This window comes from Equus przewalskii, chromosome 13 (genome assembly GCF_037783145.1).
Source record: "Equus przewalskii isolate Varuska chromosome 13, EquPr2, whole genome shotgun sequence".
NCBI classification, from domain to species: domain Eukaryota; kingdom Metazoa; phylum Chordata; class Mammalia; order Perissodactyla; family Equidae; genus Equus; species Equus przewalskii.
The window spans coordinates 85,471,962-85,493,680 of NC_091843.1; the positions used below are offsets into that span (position 1 = coordinate 85,471,962).

At 44.3% G+C, this 21,719-nt stretch overlaps 1 protein-coding gene across 2 annotated transcripts; it reads right to left on the minus strand.

Moving 5' to 3' along the window:
• Positions 1-260: 260 nt before the first annotated feature.
• LOC103548663 (betaine--homocysteine S-methyltransferase 1) lies at positions 261-18,726 on the minus strand. 2 transcript variants are annotated; one of them, XM_008516557.2, is made up of 9 exons: positions 18,554-18,726; positions 18,114-18,360; positions 14,286-14,418; positions 8,849-8,967; positions 7,676-7,867; positions 7,151-7,298; positions 4,241-4,423; positions 2,561-2,789; positions 261-961 (listed from the first exon to the last, which is right to left on the minus strand). In XM_008516557.2, the coding sequence occupies exons 2-9, from the start codon at positions 18,144-18,146 to the stop codon at positions 775-777; spliced, it is 1,224 nt and encodes a 407-aa protein (XP_008514779.1). In that variant the 5' UTR covers positions 18,147-18,360; positions 18,554-18,726; the 3' UTR covers positions 261-774. The 2 variants fall into 2 exon arrangements, with proteins under 2 accessions (XP_008514779.1, XP_070427648.1); XM_070571547.1 differs by having other exon boundaries at positions 18,523-18,589.
• Between the last annotated feature and the right edge of the window lie 2,993 nt (positions 18,727-21,719).

Sequence of the window (21,719 nt, forward strand, 5' to 3'; positions counted from 1 at the left end):
TTAGCAGTAGGAATGGGTCAGCGAGGAGAGAGAACACCTCTGGAACTCTGAGAGCAGGACTCTGGACTTTATGTTCCATACGACTGATCTTCTAAGAATAAACTTGAAGAAATACCAAAGTGCCTATATCCGAAGTGTCCCATAGCAGTGTTTTTCAAACTATGGGTCAAAACTCATCGATGGGTCATAAGGTCAGTTCCAAGGGTCTCAGCCAGCATGTTTTGTTAATGAAACAGGACGGAAAGGAATGGAATAGAAAATACCAGAATCGATCACACATTTTATTTCAGTGGTTGTATATTATATGTTTTACTGGGTCATTATATAAATTGTGTTTCTTGCTGAGGGTCGTGTTCAAGAGAGCTTGGAAGTCACTTCCCTGTAGCACTCTATCTGTCCCTGTCTGGCCCTGAGCCACTTATGACAGCTCACGCCTCCTCCTCCTCCTTACTACCAGGCGAACTTCCTGAAGGCGGATTAATGTCCAATTACTTTTCCTTGGCCGCAGAGATTCCCTTAATACCTTACACACGGTGAGTAATCAGTAAACCTACTTAAGGTTCGCTCCTTACTGATTTTGCTTCTAAGTAAACTTCTAAAACATACTTTTAAAATTGTCAAGCGCTATTTGTAATTCTATTTTGTTCAGCTAGTACCAGCTTTATGTGTAGGCTGGCGTTAGCACAAGCATTGCTTTTTAACTATCTTTTTCTGTATTTCTAGGAGCTGTGGCCCAACCGTAAAGGAAGTCACCCAAAACAGCTTCCACGAAGGCTACTGTGCAGATTTGAATTTCTGTTTTTCGAAAAGCTCTCTGAGCTGCTGCTCAGTTGTGGCTTCTTTCTGCTGCATCAGCTCGGATGTTCCCTTGGTCATTCCCCAGGCGTCAGGCTTTGACAGTGAAGGGTTGTATGGCCTGCCGGAGGCTATCCGGAGATTTTCCCAGTATTCCTTCCTGGCCCTGGGTGAACAGAACACACATTAGGCTCCTCCCCGAGTGTCGGTCTTTGTCATTGAGCTAAAACACCTCCATGGAGCCGTCTTTGGACTCCTGAGAGTGTGTCCATTGACACACATTTATTAATCTGAATCTGTAGGTCTAAAATTACTTTGAATGTCTTCTTTTAATACATGCATGGACATGAAAAGCTAAGGATTTACAATAGGGATGTTTTCTATCCAATCTCTCCCACTTCCCCATCTACACATTCGGGCACTCTTCATCAACAGCCAGCGGAGCCCACATTTTCTGCTGTTCCCCAAACCCCGCGTTACTTTTGCACCTCTCTCTCTGCGGATCCTGGATCCTTCTCCTTTCTGTTTCCATTGTCTCCTAGTTCAGGCCGTATCATGTCTGGCCTCTGTTCTATAGAAGTGCCTCTCATGTTTCCCCGTCTCAAGGCTATTAAATCTCGCTAACTTGCTTGAGGTCCTTGGGGCTCTGCATTGCCTTTGGGATGAGGTCGGACAAGCTCAGGAGCACAAATCAAAGGCCGCCTCCTGTTCCCAGCGTGTCTTCTATCAAATGCTGCCTCTGTATTCTCAGACTTCTGGTTTCCCAATACCCTGTTCTCTTCCCACCTCTCAGAGCTTTCCTGGAGGCTGTTCCCTTGTCTGGCAATGTAGTTCATCCTTCAAGATTCAGCTGGGGCACCAGCTCTCTTAGGAATCCTTCATTAGCTCCCTCTGCCTTCAGCCCCTGGGCTGTCAGCTCAGGCCCCACAGCACCTGTGCAATCTTCAGCCTTGAACTTCTCTACCACTTGGGACTTCCCTGTGTCTCTCTCTGCCGACTAGACTGCTCACTCCAGCTGGCTACCTCAGTGTCCAAACAGTGTGTGACACAGCTGTGCTCAGTTACTGGAGGAAGTGCTCCCTCCACCCTCTGCTCTAGCTCGTGGAAGCCTACTCAGCCCCTCAAAATCCAGCCAAAAAACCCCTTCTCCTAAAACACCTTTCTGTTAGGCAGATACTCATTCTTTTCTCTTCGTTGTTACTTTTTTATCCGTGCCTCTCGTAAAGCCGTTACCACAGTGTAACACGGTGGCTTTCTCTGCCATTTCCCCCAGTAGACTGTCTCTCAGCCAGGACCACAGCTTTGCATTTCTAGAGTCCTGGTGCCCTGCACGTTGCCCGATGCAGACTCTGTTTACTGTTCATCCCCCTGGCACGTAAGCTCTAAGGGCAAAGACCTGTCCTGTCTTATTCACCACTGAATTCCTGGCTCCAAGAATCGTGCTCAGCACAGGCACCTAATTAGTGTTTGTTACACTTAAATCTTAACCGATTAAATGTTAGTGTCCCCCACGTGGATGGTGCTTTCCTAGAGCGTGAAATCACATTTCATTGCAACTTACATTATTTGTATTCTATGTTCTGAAAGCCTTCTCCAGAAATCACTCCATAAGGCTATTTTATAAACATCTCTGTGAGAGAATTTGAGGATAACTGATTCTTTATCATCACACAGCAAATTAGCTGCACTCTTTGTAATGATCTCGCTTGGACATATTCATAATCTAAATGAGTTTGGTTTGGCAAATATGCTATAAGGTTCTTACCTGGCTCGAATCCACGGTTTGGTGTGCATGTCCAAACCGCTTCCCCAGCTGCCATGCTTTTCTGAAGCTGGTGGCAAAAAGCCCCTTTCTGGGGCCAGCTCCTCTGCAATCGCCCTGATGTGGTAGGGTTCAAATCCACAGCACCCGCCAATGTACCTGACCCCCAGGTTGTAGGCCTCTCTGGCATATTTTTGAATATCCCATCTCGTTGTGACTCTGGGCTCCAGTCCTGTAACAAATGGCATTATGCCCCATCTCTTTTTAAAAAAAATATTCAAAATAAACAGCTATGAAAAATATGTAATTGTCAATAAACAAATTAAGTAAGTTGTCAATATTCAATTCTTAACTTCTAAAAACTATTAGCTACTTTGTGTTTGTATATCCAGCTTTAAATGCTGTCGTAGCCAGCCTTCAAGATGGCTCCCGAACATCCCTGGCCTGAAGTCTCACCCTCACGTAGCTCCCTCCCACACTATATCAGGTCAGCCTGCAAGACCAATAGAATGTAGCAGAAGGAATGGTCTCTGACTTCTGAGCCTAGTTGATAAATGACAGTCTCTCTCAGAACACTCACCCTGGGGGTGGCCAGCAGCCATGCTATGAGAACACTCAAACATCACGATGGAAAGACCTACGAGCCAAGGAACTGAGGCCTCCAGTCAACAGACAGCAAGAAGCTGACACTACTCCCGACGGCCCATAAGAGCTTGCAAGCAGACTTCCCAGCTCCCATCAGGCCTTCAGATGACTGTAGCCTGGCCAATGTCTGGACTGCAACCTCTTAAGAGGTCCTGAGCAAAAATTACCTAGCTAAGTTGCTCCTGAATTCATGACCCACAGCAACTATGAGATATAATGTTTGTTGTTTAAAAACACTAAGTTTTGCAATAATTTGTTCTACAGCAATAAATTACACAAATTCCTTTCCACTCTTCTTCCATGGTTCTTCTAGGCTGATTGTTTTATAATGTCTTACTTCTCTGAGGGTCCCTATAGAACATAGGATATGGTATAAGGACCTTAGAATGGAATAGGTGGCTGGCCATGCTCTGGCTGTGCTGACCTCTCTGGCTTGATTTTCCAGGTGGACTCGCCCCCGCTTCCCAAACATGCTCCATCCCTCTTCCTAGACTGTACGGATTCCCTCACTTCATCTGCTTGGTCTCTTCATCCAGATTTGTTGTACAGTAACCCAGTATCTTCCCCTGCCCCCCAACGCTAGAGTATCTGAGCAACCTTCACAACAGGAGAAAAGTATCTTGGAGGTAACCTGGTCTAAACTGCATATTTTTCTGATGAGAAAATTGAGATGTGGAAGCACTAAGGCAGTCTGCTGAGGTCACACAACTCAGCGACAGAGCTGGAACCAGGAGCCAAGCCTTCACGGATCCCACCCAGAAGGGCATCCTTTTCACCAACATACAAGATGACTAATTGGTCGTCTCTCTAGGTGTTGGGTCACCTTTGATTTTACATGTAAGTTCAGAGGTCTTTTTTGCTTGCTGGTCCCATCTTTTCCTTCTACTACTGTCTAATATCAAAGAGTTTGGGGGTGCAGGGAGAGAAGCTGGGGGGGAGAGAAGAGGAGATAGGCAGCCATTTACTTACTCTGATAAAGCTCTATGACCATTGATTTGGAAATTGTCATTGAGATGATTTATAAAATGTCTGTCTTACCGAAGGGGAATTCTGGCAGATCGATAAACCCCTGTTTGTTGCAGTCGGGAGTGTGGTAGGCCAAAGGCTGACTCATCAGGTGGGCTTTCAGTCGGGCAGCCTCCAAGCCTTCTTTCATGAGCTTCACTGTTTGTAAACTAATTGTGGGGTCAAAATGGCAGTTCACGCCAACGATGGACGCCCCTGCAAGTGGGAAGAATATTTTAGCTTTAGGTATTCACATAATACTCGTAGGCCCAACTCCTCTCTCAACCAGGGAGCTTTTATTTGCAATGGTGAATTTGAAGTACAGTGTTTGGTCCTTGCTCCCTGGAAACCTGTCTTATCTTTGGGCAAGAATGATTACAAATAGGCAGCAAATGCTTTCTGTGAAAGTGCTTGAAGAGTCTGGTATAACTGAAGTGTCATTTATGCACACTTGGCTGTCCATCTTTTTTTTTTAAAAGAAAAATCAGACTTGTTTTTAACTTCAAATTTTAGTAGTCAATTTTTCAATCTTTGACATTATATTGGAAGCACAATAATTTTTCAACACTCCTAGCTGCTAGATTGCACCTGTGGTTACCATACCATTCATTTGAGGAGAAAATCAATGTTCCCTTTCATCAAGCTAATTTAATAACAACACTAATGCAGATTCCATGAGCAGCAGAGCTGATGCCATAAGCCGTGGCATCCAGTATTCAGTGGCAGACATCTCAGTGATTCTCACTGGGCTGGGTCTGCAGTTGGCTCTTCATTCTTCTTCCAGTCAGGCTCATTTCCCATCATTCCTCTGAATCAGCTTTTGTCAAGGGCACTGATGACCTCAATCTTGTCAAATCCAGTAGTTACTCGTCCGTTCTCATCTTACTCATTGTCTCAGCCGTGTTCAATCTGGTGGGCCACTCCCTCCATCAGTACTGCTCCTCTGTTCTCACCTCACTCAACGTCTTAGCAGCATTCAGCCCAGTGGACTATTTCCTCCTCCACTAGCACTCCCCTTCCCTTGGCTTCTGAGAATGTTCCACACTGTGTGTCGCTCCTTCCTCCCTGGGTGTTACGTGCTGACCTCTCCTGAAGGCTGAACCTTCAATCCTGTAGTGTCCCAGGATCTCACTGAACTCTCTTCTTTTCTTCACCTACGCTTCCTTCTCAGTCCCAGGGTTTTCAATAACATTTGTGTCCAGAACTCTTTCAAATTTCTCTCTAACCCTGATCTTTCCACTGGGTTCCAGACTTGTATATTCAAAAGCTTACCATCTTCATTTGACTACCTTTTTCCTTTTTTTTTTTTTTTTGGATGTTCTGCTGCCAAAGTTTCTCTTTCCTTGTTTGACTTCATTATACTAATGACTTAATCATAAGTTGGCTATTTATTGGATGTCTGTTAGGTATAAGGGTCCTTCTAAGGGCTCATAGAGAAATATAAACATAGGACAGAGTCTGACACCAAGGATTTATAACTTAGCACAGGGCTTCCCAAGGTTTGCTCCATGAAAATAAGGTTCTAGGATCAATTAAGTTAGGCGGTAGCTATTTACTATATCTTCTTCTTGGAGACTACCAATACACACAAACATATCAAAGGTCTGAAAAACTCTGTAGTAAAGAGACCCGCTTGCCTTGGTTTAACACAGCATTTTCTAAAAGTATTTGACTAGAGAATGCTATTAACATTCTCACAGACTGGAATACATCGACTGAGGATATTCCAAATGAGTGGTGTAATGGAAAGCGTTACAGCTGCTGAGAGGAGAGTGATCTCTTGGGGTAGGGGTGATTATGTAAGGGTGCGTGGAGGTAGAATTTGAACTAACATTGGGAGATGGATGAGATTTATTAGACAGATAGTTATCAAGGACCTGTTATGTGCTAGGCACTGAGCACAGGGTACTCAATGCTGAGCCAAGCGGACACAGTTTCTGCTCTCTTGGATCCTACAAACTAGAGGGAGAGTCAGACACTAAAGAGGTGAATGAATGAGATACATGGGAAGTGCTACAAAGGCTATAACTGTTTACAGTGATAAACACGGTGGCCACCTGCTCTGAACAGAACAGCGAGGGAAGGATTAGACGCAGGCCAAGAATCCTTGCCAATTAACCATGGGGATGATGAGGCCTCCTCTGATCTTTTCAAAACAAGTTAACTTGCTTCCCGCCCCCCCATTTATATATTTCCAATAAAAAATTAGGATTATCCAATTTCATTACTAAATCTAAGTAATTGTCATTGTTAATGACCAGTAGGAAGTGACTTTCATGAAATATCAAGAGTTGGATAAGAATCAGAAATTAACAAATAGCCAATCAAAATCTCTCTGTTCCACAGAGTGATTCGGACTCTTCCACTGACACTGAGCTGTTCCTTGGGTTTAAAATGGCAGCTTTGAAAACAGTCTGTGAGTTTTCCCTAATTGAAATGGAACCCATTAATAGGAATGGAAATTATATAAAAAGATAAATTACGTGGTCAGTATTTCATATCAAACGTTTTTTTGATTTATTATACCCATTACAAAAAGCAAAGCATGCCAGTAATTTATGAGAATGAAACACTTTGGCAAAGAGAGCAAGTGACTTAAAAGTTGTTAATGTTTAAAGACCTCAACTTGAGATAAGTTTAAAATAGAACACAATTTTTCCTAATGCTTCTTATGATTTAGGAAAATTCTTCTCATTTCTAGGTGCTAAACCTCCAGCATAGGTCTAGTTGCCCCTTTCAAAAGGCTGGTGTGTGTATCTTTAAAAAAATTTTTTTTAACATTTTTCTCTTTGGGACTCAATGATATTATCAATATTCCTGAGAAAATAAATTAATGGTTTTCCTGTTACCCAAAGTAGTATATACTGATTCACAGATGGGCATGGATTTATGTGATATTTTAAAAGACTCGCTAATTGCAAACCAATCAAAATCCGTCATCACCTGCTTTAACCAGGCGCACGGCGCACTCGCCAGGGCTCACGCCGTGCAAATCGCCCTCCGGGCCGATGCACATGGTCGCTGCCACTGGTTTCCCAGATGCTTTCAAGGCTTCAACTGCCCACACAGCCTCTTCAACGTGTTCAAAATACTGAAATAAGATAAGGTTAAGGTACTCTTAATCTTGTTTCTCCCCACATAATTTAAAAACTTATTCTATTGCTTAATAATTTAATTATCACTAGATGAGTGATTTTCAAACTCTGAGTTATGACCCATTAGGATTTTTCAGATGGAATAGAATGGTGATTTCTTACTGTGAATTGCAGTCAACAGGTTTGAAGAACACTATATCAGATTAACAGAATCAAATTTAGTAGAAGCCCTAATCAGAAAAACATTTCAAAGCTAAACATTACTATTACTAGTCACGATTGGCACCTAACCTCATATGGTCCTCATGAAAGCAAAAGGCAGAGGAAACGGACTAAGGGTACTTGTCTCATCGTTGCTCACGTCGTTGTTTACCTCTGCAATCAGGAAGTCCACGTTCTTCTTTAGAAAGACCTCCAGCTGCTGCTCAAAGACTTTTTTCACTTCAGTCTCGCTCTTGCAGCTAAGGTACGAAGGCGTCTGGCTCACTCCTCCTGCCACCAACGCGTCTCCCTCATCAGCCACTTGCCGGGCAATGTCGCAAGCTGCTTCGTTGACTTTCTTCCCCTAAAATGGGTGAATATATGACACAGCTACATTTTCATGTGAAAATGAAACAAAATTATTATTCAAATACCCACATCTCAGTTGTACGTTCACAAGAGGGATTTTATTCCGGAAAATGACGGTGATGGAACCGTTCAGTGCTTTACCAAGTTGAGCAATTTGCAGTAACATCAGCACCAATAACAGTGATGATAAAACCCAATCTGACGGTGGTATCTAGGGTACTATATTACACCAAAGATCTGTGAGAGGGTAAGGTCTTTACATAAAAGGATCTGGTACCTTCTAACGCCCAAGCTGCACTTAGAAGAATATCTAGCAAATAGTGGTGACGATGATGGTTATGATTTGCTTTTATGATGAGCCATAAAATTCAATTGTAATGACTATAGAATTCATGACTTTTTGTCAGTATGTATTTTCTCAATTAACAGGTAAATGTATAACAAGGTCTTTTCAAATCAGACCTTAAAAATTGACAGTTGTCCTCAAAAAAACCCAGTACTGTAAGTCACGTAGACTCATGGAATTTTAGAACTCCCTTTTCATTTTAGAGATGAAGACAGTGCTGCCTTGAGGGAGTAGGTAAGTGGTTTGTCCAACATCAAACAGTTGCTTGTAGTGAGTCAGGAAGATTCCAGCCTGGCTGACTCCTTGTGCCTATGGCCTTTCCCCTACACCGTGCCACATTAAAAAACTGTAAGGATGTAAGAACTTATAATGATATCCACTCAGCAACTTAGTCAAGAGACTGGGAAGATCATTAATTGTTCAACACCTCTTCTTTGATCTGCTTCATTAAACGTCTTTCTGTTAATTATGGGGAACTCCAGCTAAAAACCGAGCATTATTCATGCACGTCTCATTCCTGTATTATTTACAACAGAATTCTGAAGAGGCTTAATATCTTGCTCTCTGAGAGCTTTGGTGCTGACAGGCGTCCGCCACGCTCCTCTAAGTTCCGCGTGCGATTTTACTCACGGATATTTTCTCGGCAACGTAGTTTCCCCTGTTCTCCAGCTTGTCCTCACTCGCATAAAAGGTAAAGGCCTGCATGACATTCGATCCAGCTCTGAGGAACTCTCGATGAAGCTGGCGAACTGGGAGATGGAACGAGGAGAGGTAGAAGTTGCTGTCAGCTTATTCACCCATGGTGTTTTCAAAAGGCTCTCACATAAAATATGAAAATAACTTGCATAAATTCCTGGTTGCTTGGCATTTGTGCATCCTGGGGGCCAATGAGAGGTGGATCCGAGGTCTCTTGCCAGGAAGAAGAGATTATTTCTACCACACATGTGGGGGCAAAGAGAAGAGGGCGGTCCCACAGAGGAAGAATCATGTCAGCATTTTTGCCCGGCAGAGAGGTGGAAAGGGCATTCCCTACAGAGGGAACAGCCTGAGCAAAGACCAGGAGGCAGGAACAGGTGTGGCATTTTGGGGAACAGCAAATAGGAAATGTTGGAGAAGTGGTGGGAGATGCAGCTGGAAAGGTGGACTGGCAGACAGAGTACCGGTGGCCCAGGATGTCATCCCAAGGAGTCAAGGCTCCAGACCACAGGTACTGGGGGAACATCAAGTTTGTAAGCAATGGAGTGATGTGATTAACTCTATGTTTTTGAAAGCTAATTCTGGCAGCAGAGTGGAATAAGAATTGGAACAAGGTTCCCAAGCATAGGTCCACGGATGAATGCCAAGTGGCAAAGCTTTCACTGGCCGGAGGAAATATGGTGGGATTTCTTTTCCATAAAGCCAAACATATTCAATTTAAAGAATTATCCTTTGCTCTAAAATAGTGGTCCTAAACCCTGGTTGCCCACTAGATACCCCACAAACTTTTAAAAAATTATGGATGCAAAAGTCAAACCCACAGTTATTCTAATTTAACTTGTTTGGGGCAGGGCACAGGCATTTTTTTTAAAGCTTCCCCAACTGATTCCTATTTTCCGCCTTGTTGAGAATCGCCATTCTAAGACAGCAGAAAAGGGGCTGGCCCTCTGGTGTAATGGTTAAGTTCATACATTCTGCTTTGGTGGCCCAGGGTTGGCAGGTTCGGATCCCAGGCGCAGACCTACACACCGCTCATCAAGCCATGCTGTGGTGGTGTCCCATATACAAAGTAGAGGAAGATTGGCATGGATGTTAGCTCAGGGCCAATCTTCCTCACACACACAAAAAAAGACAGTGGAAAAATGTTCATTTTATAAAATGATAGTGAGACCCAGATGGTGTTTGTTTGTGTCAGGAGAATTAACTGGGCAAAGTAATCCTATATCAGCCCCTAAAATTTATATTGAAATTTCAGAGGCCTATAAAATCCAAAGGTCTAGGGGCACCTGCATTAGAGGCTAGGAAATTATTAGGACACTGGAGTTCTTAGCCCCCCAGGGAGAAGAGTCTGGCACTTGTGTATCCCAGGTGCCTAGTAGAGCGCTGACAACATTGGAAGCTCGGTTTTTGTTTTTAAATGGACAAATAAGCAAGGTAAAAAATCTTTTGAATTTCAGAAAATGGGTTTCTAAGCTTGAAGCCAAATCTTTGTTTTTAAAATCATGAGAACTTTTGTTCTCATGGGAACTTAAAAGCATGCCTAAATTAGGGGACTTCAAACTTGTTTTAATTAGCATCAGAACCGATTAAACACACCTTATATGGAGAGTCCCCATATATGGATCAGATAAACACTGAGCTGCTGTGGTTGGACCAGGGGTGAAGGGCCTACAGACTAGGTTCCTGTACACCAGGATGAAATGGTTCACAAGCAGGAAGTCGACCCAGGTGGTCCTGGGGTGGATTTCCAGAGAAGATGTAAAAAAAAAAAAAACCCTGGAATGGTGTACAAATTGTTTGTGCATACATATGTACATTTTACACTGCGGAGGGTCTGTACCCTTTTATCAGATTTTTCCAGAGGGCAGTGACTCAGCTCCTTGCTCTTAATTGATTCGATTAGTCCAGCATGCTTTTTAAAACTGCAATGTTTCTCAAAGCGTGACCCAGCTTAGACTCACCGGGGGGGGGGGGGGGGGGGGCCAATTATTATAAACTCAGGCTCCCCAAATCCCCCTTGATCTGGCAAACCTGGATTCCTTGCCGAACTCAATGCTGATGCCCCTGGGTGTAAGAACCGTAGCTTTTGGCATAAAGTTAGCAGGAGAATTAGAGACTGGTAATTTCATTTTCAATTTCCATCTTCTGTTTCAACTTCTATTTTCTCTTTTCTCTCGGACTCCTAGAGTCTCCTAGGGTCTTCATCCTCTAACCAATAACAGATTGTGACTGACCCCTATGACAATGACACAACCTGTACTAATTACTTTCATTTTATGGCCTTAAACTCTTCATTATATTAGTTTTGTTTTAGCATCACAGAGCTAAATGTTACCTAGTTATGTAATATATGTGCAGTTATATATGTACAGTTATACAAGCATAGAGCATAGTTAGGTATTACCCTTGTAAGTTTAGTTGAGAAATGCAAAGCTTTGGAATTCCACAGTGAACTCTAAAAGACCAAATAAAATTTTGCAGTATTTCTTTAGTGGGATAATATATTTGCAGCAAAATCATTTGGGGGCAAAATGTGACCTGAACTAATGTGAGGATATTTACAATTGTATCCCATTCAATGTGGGTCGTTACATATTTTGATGCAAAAAAAGTATTCATGCGATGGAGGGGCTTCAGACCTTAATGAGAGTCTTACATCATATATAGTATATATGTTATATTAACTTTCTAAAATTCTCTAGGAGTCTGGATTCCACATTCGGCCCCAAAATGGCTTTGATAAGGGATTGTGGACCTGTAGCATAACCTTCCCTTTCTCATCGTTTCCAGTGCTAAAAAGTCAAGCCCAGGCCCGGGTCCTACAAAAGTGTGCCAGGTGCAGTCCAGCTCGCAGGGGATCTTGAGGGCCTACGTCAATTCTAGCTCTCACCCAGTCTAATTAGAAAAGCACCTGCAGACACGCAAATTCATTTGCATAAAAGAGCATCAAAACTGACCACTTCTCTCAGAGCATGACTGTTCCAAATACCCTTCACCCCTCCCCACACCCCCAAGGCTCACTCCATCAGCTGTGCTGTGAGGATAGGCCTTGAAGATGCATTACGGATGTGTCTTTTCTGATGCATCCTCTAGTCCACTGCAGTTGACAGAATTCCAGCTAGGCACTGGCAGAGTCAAATATACGGGATTTCAGTCGGTACCAGAAAGGATTAACTCTAATGACTCAGTATCATGGAGTTTTCTCATTAATTCTTGAAAAGCATGGAACACCCAGAAGAAAAAGTGGAGCAGATACTCAACAAACTTAAATGAGCTAAAAATACTCAAGACACAGATGGCCAAGAGAGAAAATGCGCTGTTTCTGCATTAATAAAATCAAAGCAAATCAAATCAATCAGAACACTTTCTCTTGAGCTCCTTCAATGCATAACATTTTTTTAAGTGACAAAATTGAAGCTTTTTTCAGTCTGGCCTAAGAAATATTTCATTCTGAGTTGAACCTAGCAAGCAGATCTTAAGAAACAGACCAGAGATACACTGAAATCCCCACTGTTGGATCTGAATTATTCCTTTGTGTTTCTTAAAGCCTTTTATTGCAATGTTGGTCAAAGTGCGGTTCACCTGGCTATCGCCTGGGGACAATTATAAGCGTGCGGGTCCCTGGACTCCCTCACAGACCTAAGGAACACAAATCTCTGTAAGTGGAGGCTGGAAATCTGTAATATTTAACAAACCCCACTGGTGATAAGTAAATGAAAAGCAATAGGATATATTGGAGTATATGAGGAAGGCATTTGGTTTAAAATTAACTTGGCCTGACCCTGTTTTTCCCAAAGGGCCTGACATGGCCTGTTGAGCATGCACTGTACATCTGCTTTAAATATTTACTATACTATATTTACCACTGAGTGATCTGACCTGCAACAGGCGGAGCCAGGACAAGTCCTAGGAAACAAATCGAAAGCATTGCTTTTGGCGCTGGATCTCCTTTTGGACTGCTGGTAATGAGCACCCAGCCCACCACTGGTGACAGAGCTCCTAGCATGCTCTAGGGGCACACCTGTTAAACCTCTCACCAGCAGGTGCAGCATCTCAGATGTTTGAAAGGTTCAGGGGAAGTAGTGATTATAAAGAGTATGGAATCATATGGCTATTGTTGGGTACCACCAATGCACTGGAGAAAGACCATGAAAGGCTAAGAGTAATTCATCACCTCTTTAAGGCAAAGGGGGAAAGTCTGCGGCTCTCCTGGGTAGCATATAGAGAGACTCAACTCCTGCAGTTAGAGAGCAGAAAAAGCTGAGGATCTGGCCCAGGACTAAATTATACCAGGAGCAGAGCTCCAGCGAGGTTGAATTCTCAACCAGGGAAATCTTCAATTGCCAAAGTCAGGGCCTTATTAGGAAGAAATGGGACACTGAGATTTGGGAGGAAGACAGATGGGTGGATTCACCCATGAACCTTGAAAACCCAGATGGCTGCTGACCTCTCTGGGCCTGAAGAAGTGGCCTCTTCCTCCCTCTTAAAGATGAGTGCTTCCCTCTTGCTTGAGGAGGATGCAGAGGCCTTGCAAGACAGCATTATCTCCCTCAGGTTCCATCCCACCTTCCCACCCGGCCATGAAAGATCTGCGGTCAAAAAAGTAAAGTGAGAATAAAGTGTGTGGGTGCAGGTGCTGGATAGGTAGATAGGTGAATTTAAATCGGGTGGGGCTAGTACAATACAATGAATTTAACTAGTTGGCAAATATGCAACGGAGGGGGGCTTATCTGCAGGACAGTGGTGATGCTGTACCATGAACTTAAAGTAGGTAAGGAACGGAGGGGGACATATGGGTGATAATGGAAAATAAGCACTAAAATGGAAGGGACGGAGGACTGAGAGTCTTGATGAGGTTGAGGACTGGGAGTATGAGAGACAGTGAGCAGAAAAGGTAGGAGGTGGTGATCAGAGAGCAGGGTACTTGTGATATTGAGGAGGTGGACAGCCATGGGGAGGGCAAGGTCCAGGGAAGGGTTGTGGAGGTGGAGGCGGAGGAGGAGTTCAACTGGAGACACGGAGGAGATCAAGGCACTAACAGGCAGAGTGCTGGATGCATCACCTGTATGGATGTTGAAGTCACCTAGAGAGGTGAGGGAGGAAGGGGCAGAGAGAAAGGCAGAGAGCCAGGTTTTAGACTCATCTAGAGTGAGGGGCAGGGACCAAGTGGTAAATACAGATGACAGCAACCAGAAGGGCCATTGTGCTTTTCCAACATGTGAATTTGCACTTATATACTTGCACAGTTGCCAGCGGGCAATAATAAATATTTGGAAAACGTGGCGTGAATGCATCTGTTTGATGGCATGCTCCTAGACTTGGGTCAACACAAGCTCTTTTACGAGCACTTAGAACAGAGCGAGGCACCAACCTGCTTCCGGGTGCTCCACGGCAGCCTCTGGGGTCCAGGGACCTGCCTTAACATAGCCCCTCTTCTCCAGGGCAAAGACAAACCCTCCATCGCCAATGACAACCTCTCCCGAGTTTAAACGTTCTAGGATGCCCTACAATTACAGATAAGGGGGGAGAAAAGGAGTTACTTGAGTTTTCAAGGCAATTTTCTGTTTGTAGCACTTTTGCTATCATGTTCTTCTCTGAGAAGGATGATTCTTTAGAATTCTCAGAAAGTACATGTATATTTTATAAATTTATGACTATCTATAAGGCAAACAACCAGAATGCTGATATAATGAAAATATGTGTAATACATGTGCCACGGGTAGGGTCTTTCAGAAAACATTCAAGGGTTTTGAAGAATATGGTGGATGTTATGTTTGAAGAGAGATTTGCAGTGGGATTAAGTGAAAATGTTTACTGTAAAGCCTCAAATGAATACTTAAGCATACACTCTTAAATGGGCGAAGGGTAGCCTTGCTTCTTATTCTATCAATAAACGAAAGAGATTAAAATTGATAAAGAAGTTGAAGCGGCATATAATGCTATTAAGGCCCTTGAAGACTGAAGACACTTCACTCGGTGAAGACGCTTGGTAAAGAGAGGAGGAGGAAGACGCTTGCACAAAGGTGGCCAAGGCACTTAACGTCTTCTACCTTTGGTGTTAAAATTCAGCTTCCTCACAGCAGCTACGTTACACTGTCCAGGGGGTTATGGGTACACACGCTTGCACTCTACAAGTTTGAGACGACAAGAACTCAGGGAAGAGACAGGTAAATAAAGTATTTGTAACTAATTTCCAGCCCAATCTCCATACCTTTTCCATTTACAGTGCTATGCAATAATTACCCTGGTGTTAACGTTCAACAGATACATTTTGAATTTGGTATTTTTTAAAGGGCTTTTTGAATTAGAAAGTGATTTTCTAGTGGAACCATTTTTTTTTTAATTTAAAACAATTGTAGAATTTAAAAATAAAAGGTACCCTATATTCAATTTAGGTCACTCTCTGATTTTACAAAGAAAGAATTAAGGCCTGGGATCTCTGAGTAATTTACACAAAGTCTCCCAGGTGGGCAGTATAGGGCCTCCAGACTCTTTTACCCTCGAATGGTATCTAGATTTGATTATAAATGGGGGTTGCAGGGTGGTACAGCCCTGAAAAGACTGTGTAAAGGAATAACTTGGAACTTACTTACCTACTGGGTTCCATTGATTACCAGTAATGGTTGATACAACAAGCACTGATATAATAGCAAGGTTACATACATCTGTGAGAGGAGGTCATAGGACTGTGCATCCTAACGTCCTCGCCACCTGCTTAGAGCCTCGCTTGTGTTAAACCTCTTCCCCTCCTATGCCATTTGGTCAGCTAGTGCCCAGAGAGAAGAAACAATGGACATTTTCACTTTAAAGCAGTAAAATTGGAGGATTCTGCTATATGTTCCTGAATATCCTTCCAGATAGAAAAATTTTCAAGCATGGAAGTCCATGAGATAACAACTACAAAAATATAGAATTATCTCATGTAATTTTGAAATTCACATATCTGTCATGATTGCAATGTGTCTAAATGCCACATCTTAAAACTACAACTTTGATCATTATGACCCAATTAACGAGAGAAATATATACACTGCTAGTCAGTGCAGTTATAGCAAAAACACGAATAAGAGTAGAATAAATGACAGATGACTTGCTTCTAACTTTCATTTGGGTAAAATAACTCATGACATTTTGTTCAGTCAGTTAGCAACTCTCCTTGAACGTGTGTGTGTTCAGACTCTAGTACCGCAGACATTTAAATGCAGAGTGTAGCTAAGAATCTGATGTTGGTGGTGGAGTGGCCAGTGGTGATTCCATTACCACACTGTTCATAAACTCGTTGAGCAACTGCGTCTGGAAAAAGTCTCTCAGATTCTAGTGCATTTTTTAATTACCTGGATTGTAAACTTTTCTGTTCCTAAGCTAAATAGCTTTTTGTTAAAAAAAGTGAAACATGCTATGAAAAAAATGTTCAAGATATTATTTTGTGAAAAAGTATTACAAAACAGTAAGTGTAATATCAGACCATTTCTGTAAAAAGTACATATTTGCCTAGACAACAAACTAGCAGAATATGCACCAAAATGTAGCAGGCGCGGTTCAGAGTGCTTTTACAATGAAGATGTGTTAGCTTTGTAACATATGTTTTAATTTTAAACTCAAGAGTATGGACATGTTATTGTCCATGTTTTAACACTCACATACACATGGAAACAAGGTTACCAAACATTTTTTTTCCATCTTACTCCATCTGTAGTTTATATCATCCTTTAAAGATAATCCTTTAAAATGTTTCATTTTCTGAATTTGAGTTTGGGGAGTGGGTTAGAATCCATGGCTATGCGAATGGGGTCAACCCCCCCCCCAAATTTAAATTTCTATAGGAATCATCGTTTTCAGTCTATGCTGACCATTCATTTAGTAGACTTATGGATTGGCAAAAATTCTCAACCTGATTGAACTGGTGACAGCCTATAATCGTCTGCCATCCCCACATCTTCCTCGCACTATGGACATGCCTCTATTAATGCTGCATGGTATTTTAAAAATTTAACTGAATTAGCTTTTTTCTTGGTGGGGAGGTCTTTTCGATTTGTGGCTCAGCCCTTTGGAAACTGGCCATAGCCCATTCCTAAAGCGATGGCTGGCACTGAAGATGGGAGGTGGAACTACCCTCACGGTCCTTACAGCCAAGGGGGTACAGTCGGCCTGGCCCCATCTGCCTCCCTCCCAATCCCCGGGGCCCTTGCCAGCCGGACCTGGGGCTGGGCGCTTTCGCACCCAAGGGTCAAGTAGTATATACAGTTGGCCCGCCGCATCCTGGATCCGAGGATCGTAAACATAGTACTACCCTCTCCGTGGTCGGTTGAATCCGCGGCTGCGGAACCGGCGGATACCGAGCGCTGACTAGGGGACTTGAACACCGCGGATTTTGGTATCTGCCGGAGGTCCTGCAACCCATCCCACCCGCCCGACCACAGTCCCGCGGTCAGTCGACCCATCCATCCATCCATCCCCCAAACTAGACTAAGGCCAAGAGTCTGGACCGGAACACTAGTCCCAACAAGGGAAGTAATCTGCTGCTTGTCAATCACGTGCAGAAGCCGCTGGCTTTTTGTTTTTAAACCTTATCAACAGCCCTTCCTCCATATCTTATGGCCTCTGTGCCCTTTTTTTCGAGGCCCGCGTGGTGCATTTTGTTGTGATCGCTGAAACCAACTGCGGGTGAGGAGTTACCATCGCCCAACCAACGCCCTGCCGTGGGGCTGCGGCGCGGCGGCTGCGCGCAGGGACAGCCCGCGGGAAACGGTCGGACCCGCGCCGCGCGCCTCCTGGCCGGGCGGGCGCAGGGCGCAGGGGGCGGCGGCGCGGTCACAGGCACCGAGGAGCCGGGGCGCGCCGCGGGGACCCCTAGTCTCACCGCCGGGGGCGGGGGAGGCGGGGGGCGTCGCGCCAGTGGGTCCAGGAGCCACGCTTCTCGGGGAGCGCTCTGGCGTTAGGGTGCGGGACGCCGAAGACGCTGGGACTCTCGGAGCTCTGGGGGCGCCCTCGAGTCAGGGGTCACAGAGATCTGGGGCGCTCTCTAGACGTGGGGCAGGAGTGAGGGGCTCAGAGGCGCCCTGGGGTCCTTCGGGAGAAGTTCTGGGAGCACCTTCTGGTCACAGCCGGGCTCCGAGGGCCCCCTGCACTCCCCGGGGCTGGGTGCGGGGCCCAGAGCCCGCCGGAATGGAGAGCGCCCTCGGGTCACCCGAAGACTCACCCTCTTGGCCTTTTTGCCCCCGACGGGTGCCATCTTCGTGGTGTCGGGCGGGTCCCGGGCGAGGATGCGGACCGGCTAGGCGAGCGTCGCCCCTGCGAAGCCCGTAGCTGCCCCGCGCCGCCGCGCTCTTATGCCCGCAGCTCGGCGCGGGGTGGGTTTCCTGGCCTCGGCGCGGCCCAACCGGGCCCGGGCGCGGAACACGCCCCCCGGCCTTGCACCGGGGCCGGCCGCACTTTGGGAAACTGCCCTGTGGAGGAGGAGATCCAGATTGTTTTCCCAAGCGAGTGAAAACACCGAGAAGCAAAAGTAAATTAAAAGAAAAAAAAAAGAGGTTGCCACCCGCCTAGGTTTCAAAGCTACTTGTGCACGGTCCCGCTACGCCCCTCGCGGGTCCCCGACCCTGGTTTACCTCTCCCTTGCCTGGGATCATGCACCATTACCTACTTAAGTCGCCCGACCAGGCCCCTAAGAATTCCATTCAATGCCCAAATATTTGTCAAAGGCCAGGGACACAAGGTTATGGAGCGAGGAGGCGGTGCCCTGGAAGAACTTCAGCCTAAAGTGATCTTTTGTGTGATATACGGCCAGAGGTTGTGTAAGGGAACGCAAATATGGCATTTACAGGGCGTCCGCGGATACTAACCTTGAATTGGAGGGTCTGTTCAAAGTGCCTTCGCCCCTTATATCCAAACATGCCTGGCAGTTTCTAGTACTACGACCGTTTCTAATAAGAATATCTTTGCAATATTTAACAAGGACAAACTTTTCACATTTATGTATGACAGTGGAAATGTACTTTACAGACTTCGAAATTCAGCATGAAAACTGTATAAAAACGTATAGGCATCAGAAGAACTGGAAGGAAGTAAAAATGTTAGTATTATCTGTTGGTGGAGTTAGGGCTTGCTTTTATTCGTTATGTTTTACTGAATTTCTCGAAATATCTTTATAATAAGAACATATTGATTTTAAAATAATAAAAATATTACTTTAAAAAACATACAACATGGCGGTAAAGAGCCTAGAGAACAACTGAAAAGTCTGAATCAGAGTTCAGAACCTTTCACTCAAAGTACGGGTGGAAATTTTGTATGTGAGATGATAGCCTCCATTTCAAATATGCAAAGAAGGAAATTACCGTAGCAAATGATAAGTTAATAAAAATTTAATTGCTAAAATGATGGGCACTTCAGATACAACTGGGAAAGTAGAAAAGTCCTTTTGCTTCTGGTAATGGTCAAGTTTAAAGTGGGAAAAAAATGGATGATGGATGCATATATCATAATTGAAATAATCTATTATTTCACCTGCCCAGCAAGAATGAGGCATGAGGTAATGTCATCCTTCACAGTACCTAGCCTTGCGGCCATTGAAGCAATGGGGTATCTGAGGAGGCAACGGTTATGCATTCATTGCTTATAGTATTAACGTGGCCCACGTTGAACAGGTCCTGAGCCAGCCCCGCTGTGGCTGCAGGGAGCAGCTGCAGTGATGGGTACCAGGCAGTAGGGGGCGGTACCAGGGCTCTGACAGTAAAAGCTGAAAGCAGACAGTCTCAATTTCATAGTTCTTCCAAATTTAGCAAGCCTAGGAGAAATCTTAAACTAGCAGCATTTAATTTAAAAATGAATTGTGAATTTCTAAAAGATAATATAGACGCAGCAACATTTTACAAAGTCTTTCCCAGCTGCTGCTCCCAGTTCAAGTCCTGCCTGGAGGTAAACACTGTTACCTGTTACCTCTTCCTCCAGAAGAGCTCGATACAATACCTAGGGGTATACAAGTACAGAGAAGGATTTGTGTTTAAATGTAGGGAGTTTTAGTTATTTAAACACTTATCTGCTTCTACCTTTTCCAAGATAGTTTTATAAGCAGCTGTTGAAATAATTTTGTTTTCCCCAGCCTCTCAGTATGTTGTCCTATCCCCCTCAACATTAGGTCCATGCAAAAAAATTCATTCTCCAACTATTTCCATAATAGATAATAGTATCCACAGTTCAGTGGATGCTTACTATGTGCCAGGCTGTCTACATACATGATATTACTGACTCTTCACAGCTCTGTGAGGTAGGTGCCCCCACTTTGTACTCAAGAACCATGAAGTCAGGGCCAACCTGTTGCTGTAGTGGTTAAATTCCCGTGCTCTGCTTTGGTGGCTAGGGGTTCTCAGGTTCAGATCCCTGTGCCAACCTAGCACTGGTCACCAAGCCATGCTGTAGTGGTGTCCCACATACAAAATAGAGGAAGATTGGCACAGATGTTAGCTCAATGCCAATCTTCCTCAAAAAAAAAAAAAAAAAAAAAAGAGCCATGAACTCAGAAATTAGGAGAGTTATCAGCTTGAGCACTGAAGTTCCTTTGCCTCCTTCCCAAAGGACCAAGTCCGCTTGGATGCTGCCTGCAGAGTGAGTTCTGTAATAACTGTCCTTGGGCTGCTGCCCGTGTTCCCTGTCCTCTGCTGGAGCAGTGAGGTGAGGAAGGTCAGAACACTGAAGGCCTTGGCCTCCTACGAAGATGTTTGGAGTTAAAAGTAAACCCTGAAGGGGAAGAGGAGGTTAGAGCTGGAGATCTAGCCCCTCAGTTTGTTTTTTTTTTAAAGATTGGCACCTGAGCTAACAACTGTTGCCAATCTTCTTTTTTTTCCCTGCTTCTTCTCCCCAAACCCCCCAGTACGTAGTTGTATATTTTAGTTGTGGGTCCTTCTAGTTGTGGCATGTGGGATGCCACCTCAACATGGCCTCACAAGTGGTGCCATGTCCGTGCCCAAGATCTGAACCAGCAAAACCCTGGGCCACCGAAGCGGAGAGTGCTAACTTAACCCCTCGGCCATGGGACTGCCCCCCCCCCCCCCCCCGCCTCGGTTTTATACCCTCAAAAAGAGAAGTTATCATTCTGCCTCCAGCTAGTGCTTTGGTCTACTCATAATCTCCTTTATTCAGTCAACAAACATTTATTAATTACCATTCATCCAATGTTTCAAACACCATGCTTGTTGCTGGAGGTAAAGGATATCTCCTCCCTTTTTCCAAAGGAGAGAGAGACACTGTGTCACGGAATTAAAACATCCTCTTTATCAATATGTAGATGGGAAAATACCAGGACTTTTCATTTTCTATTCAATTGAGATCATCTTTAAAACGAAACTGGCATTTCATAGATGTTTTTAGACTAATAGTTTCATTTAGCCTTTAAACCACTGAAAATATTTTGCTTTAACACCATGTAGTACAGTGTTTGCAAACTGGTGGCATGTGTTTCCTTTGGCAAGGCCAGTGTTTTTTACAAGTTGACTGTGAACTCCTTCTGTGGCGCCTTCCTGTTTGCCAGTCTACCCCCTGACCCCCGCCAGCTATCCTGCACTCTTCTGGTTCACATCTCCACCTTACCCTGCAGGCATTTGAGTGGTCACCTTCTGCCTTACGTAGAAGGCATGTTTGGGGGTATCAGATGCCTGTGGGATGTCCTTTGCTCTGAGTTCTCCCAAATAGCCCCCAGAATGAAGGTTTCACTCTCCTTGTATTTTCCCATTGTCTCTAATCCCAGTTATTTTTTGTTGCCACTGCCCGGGATCATAATAAAGGGATGGCGGAGATGGACTTTTCATCT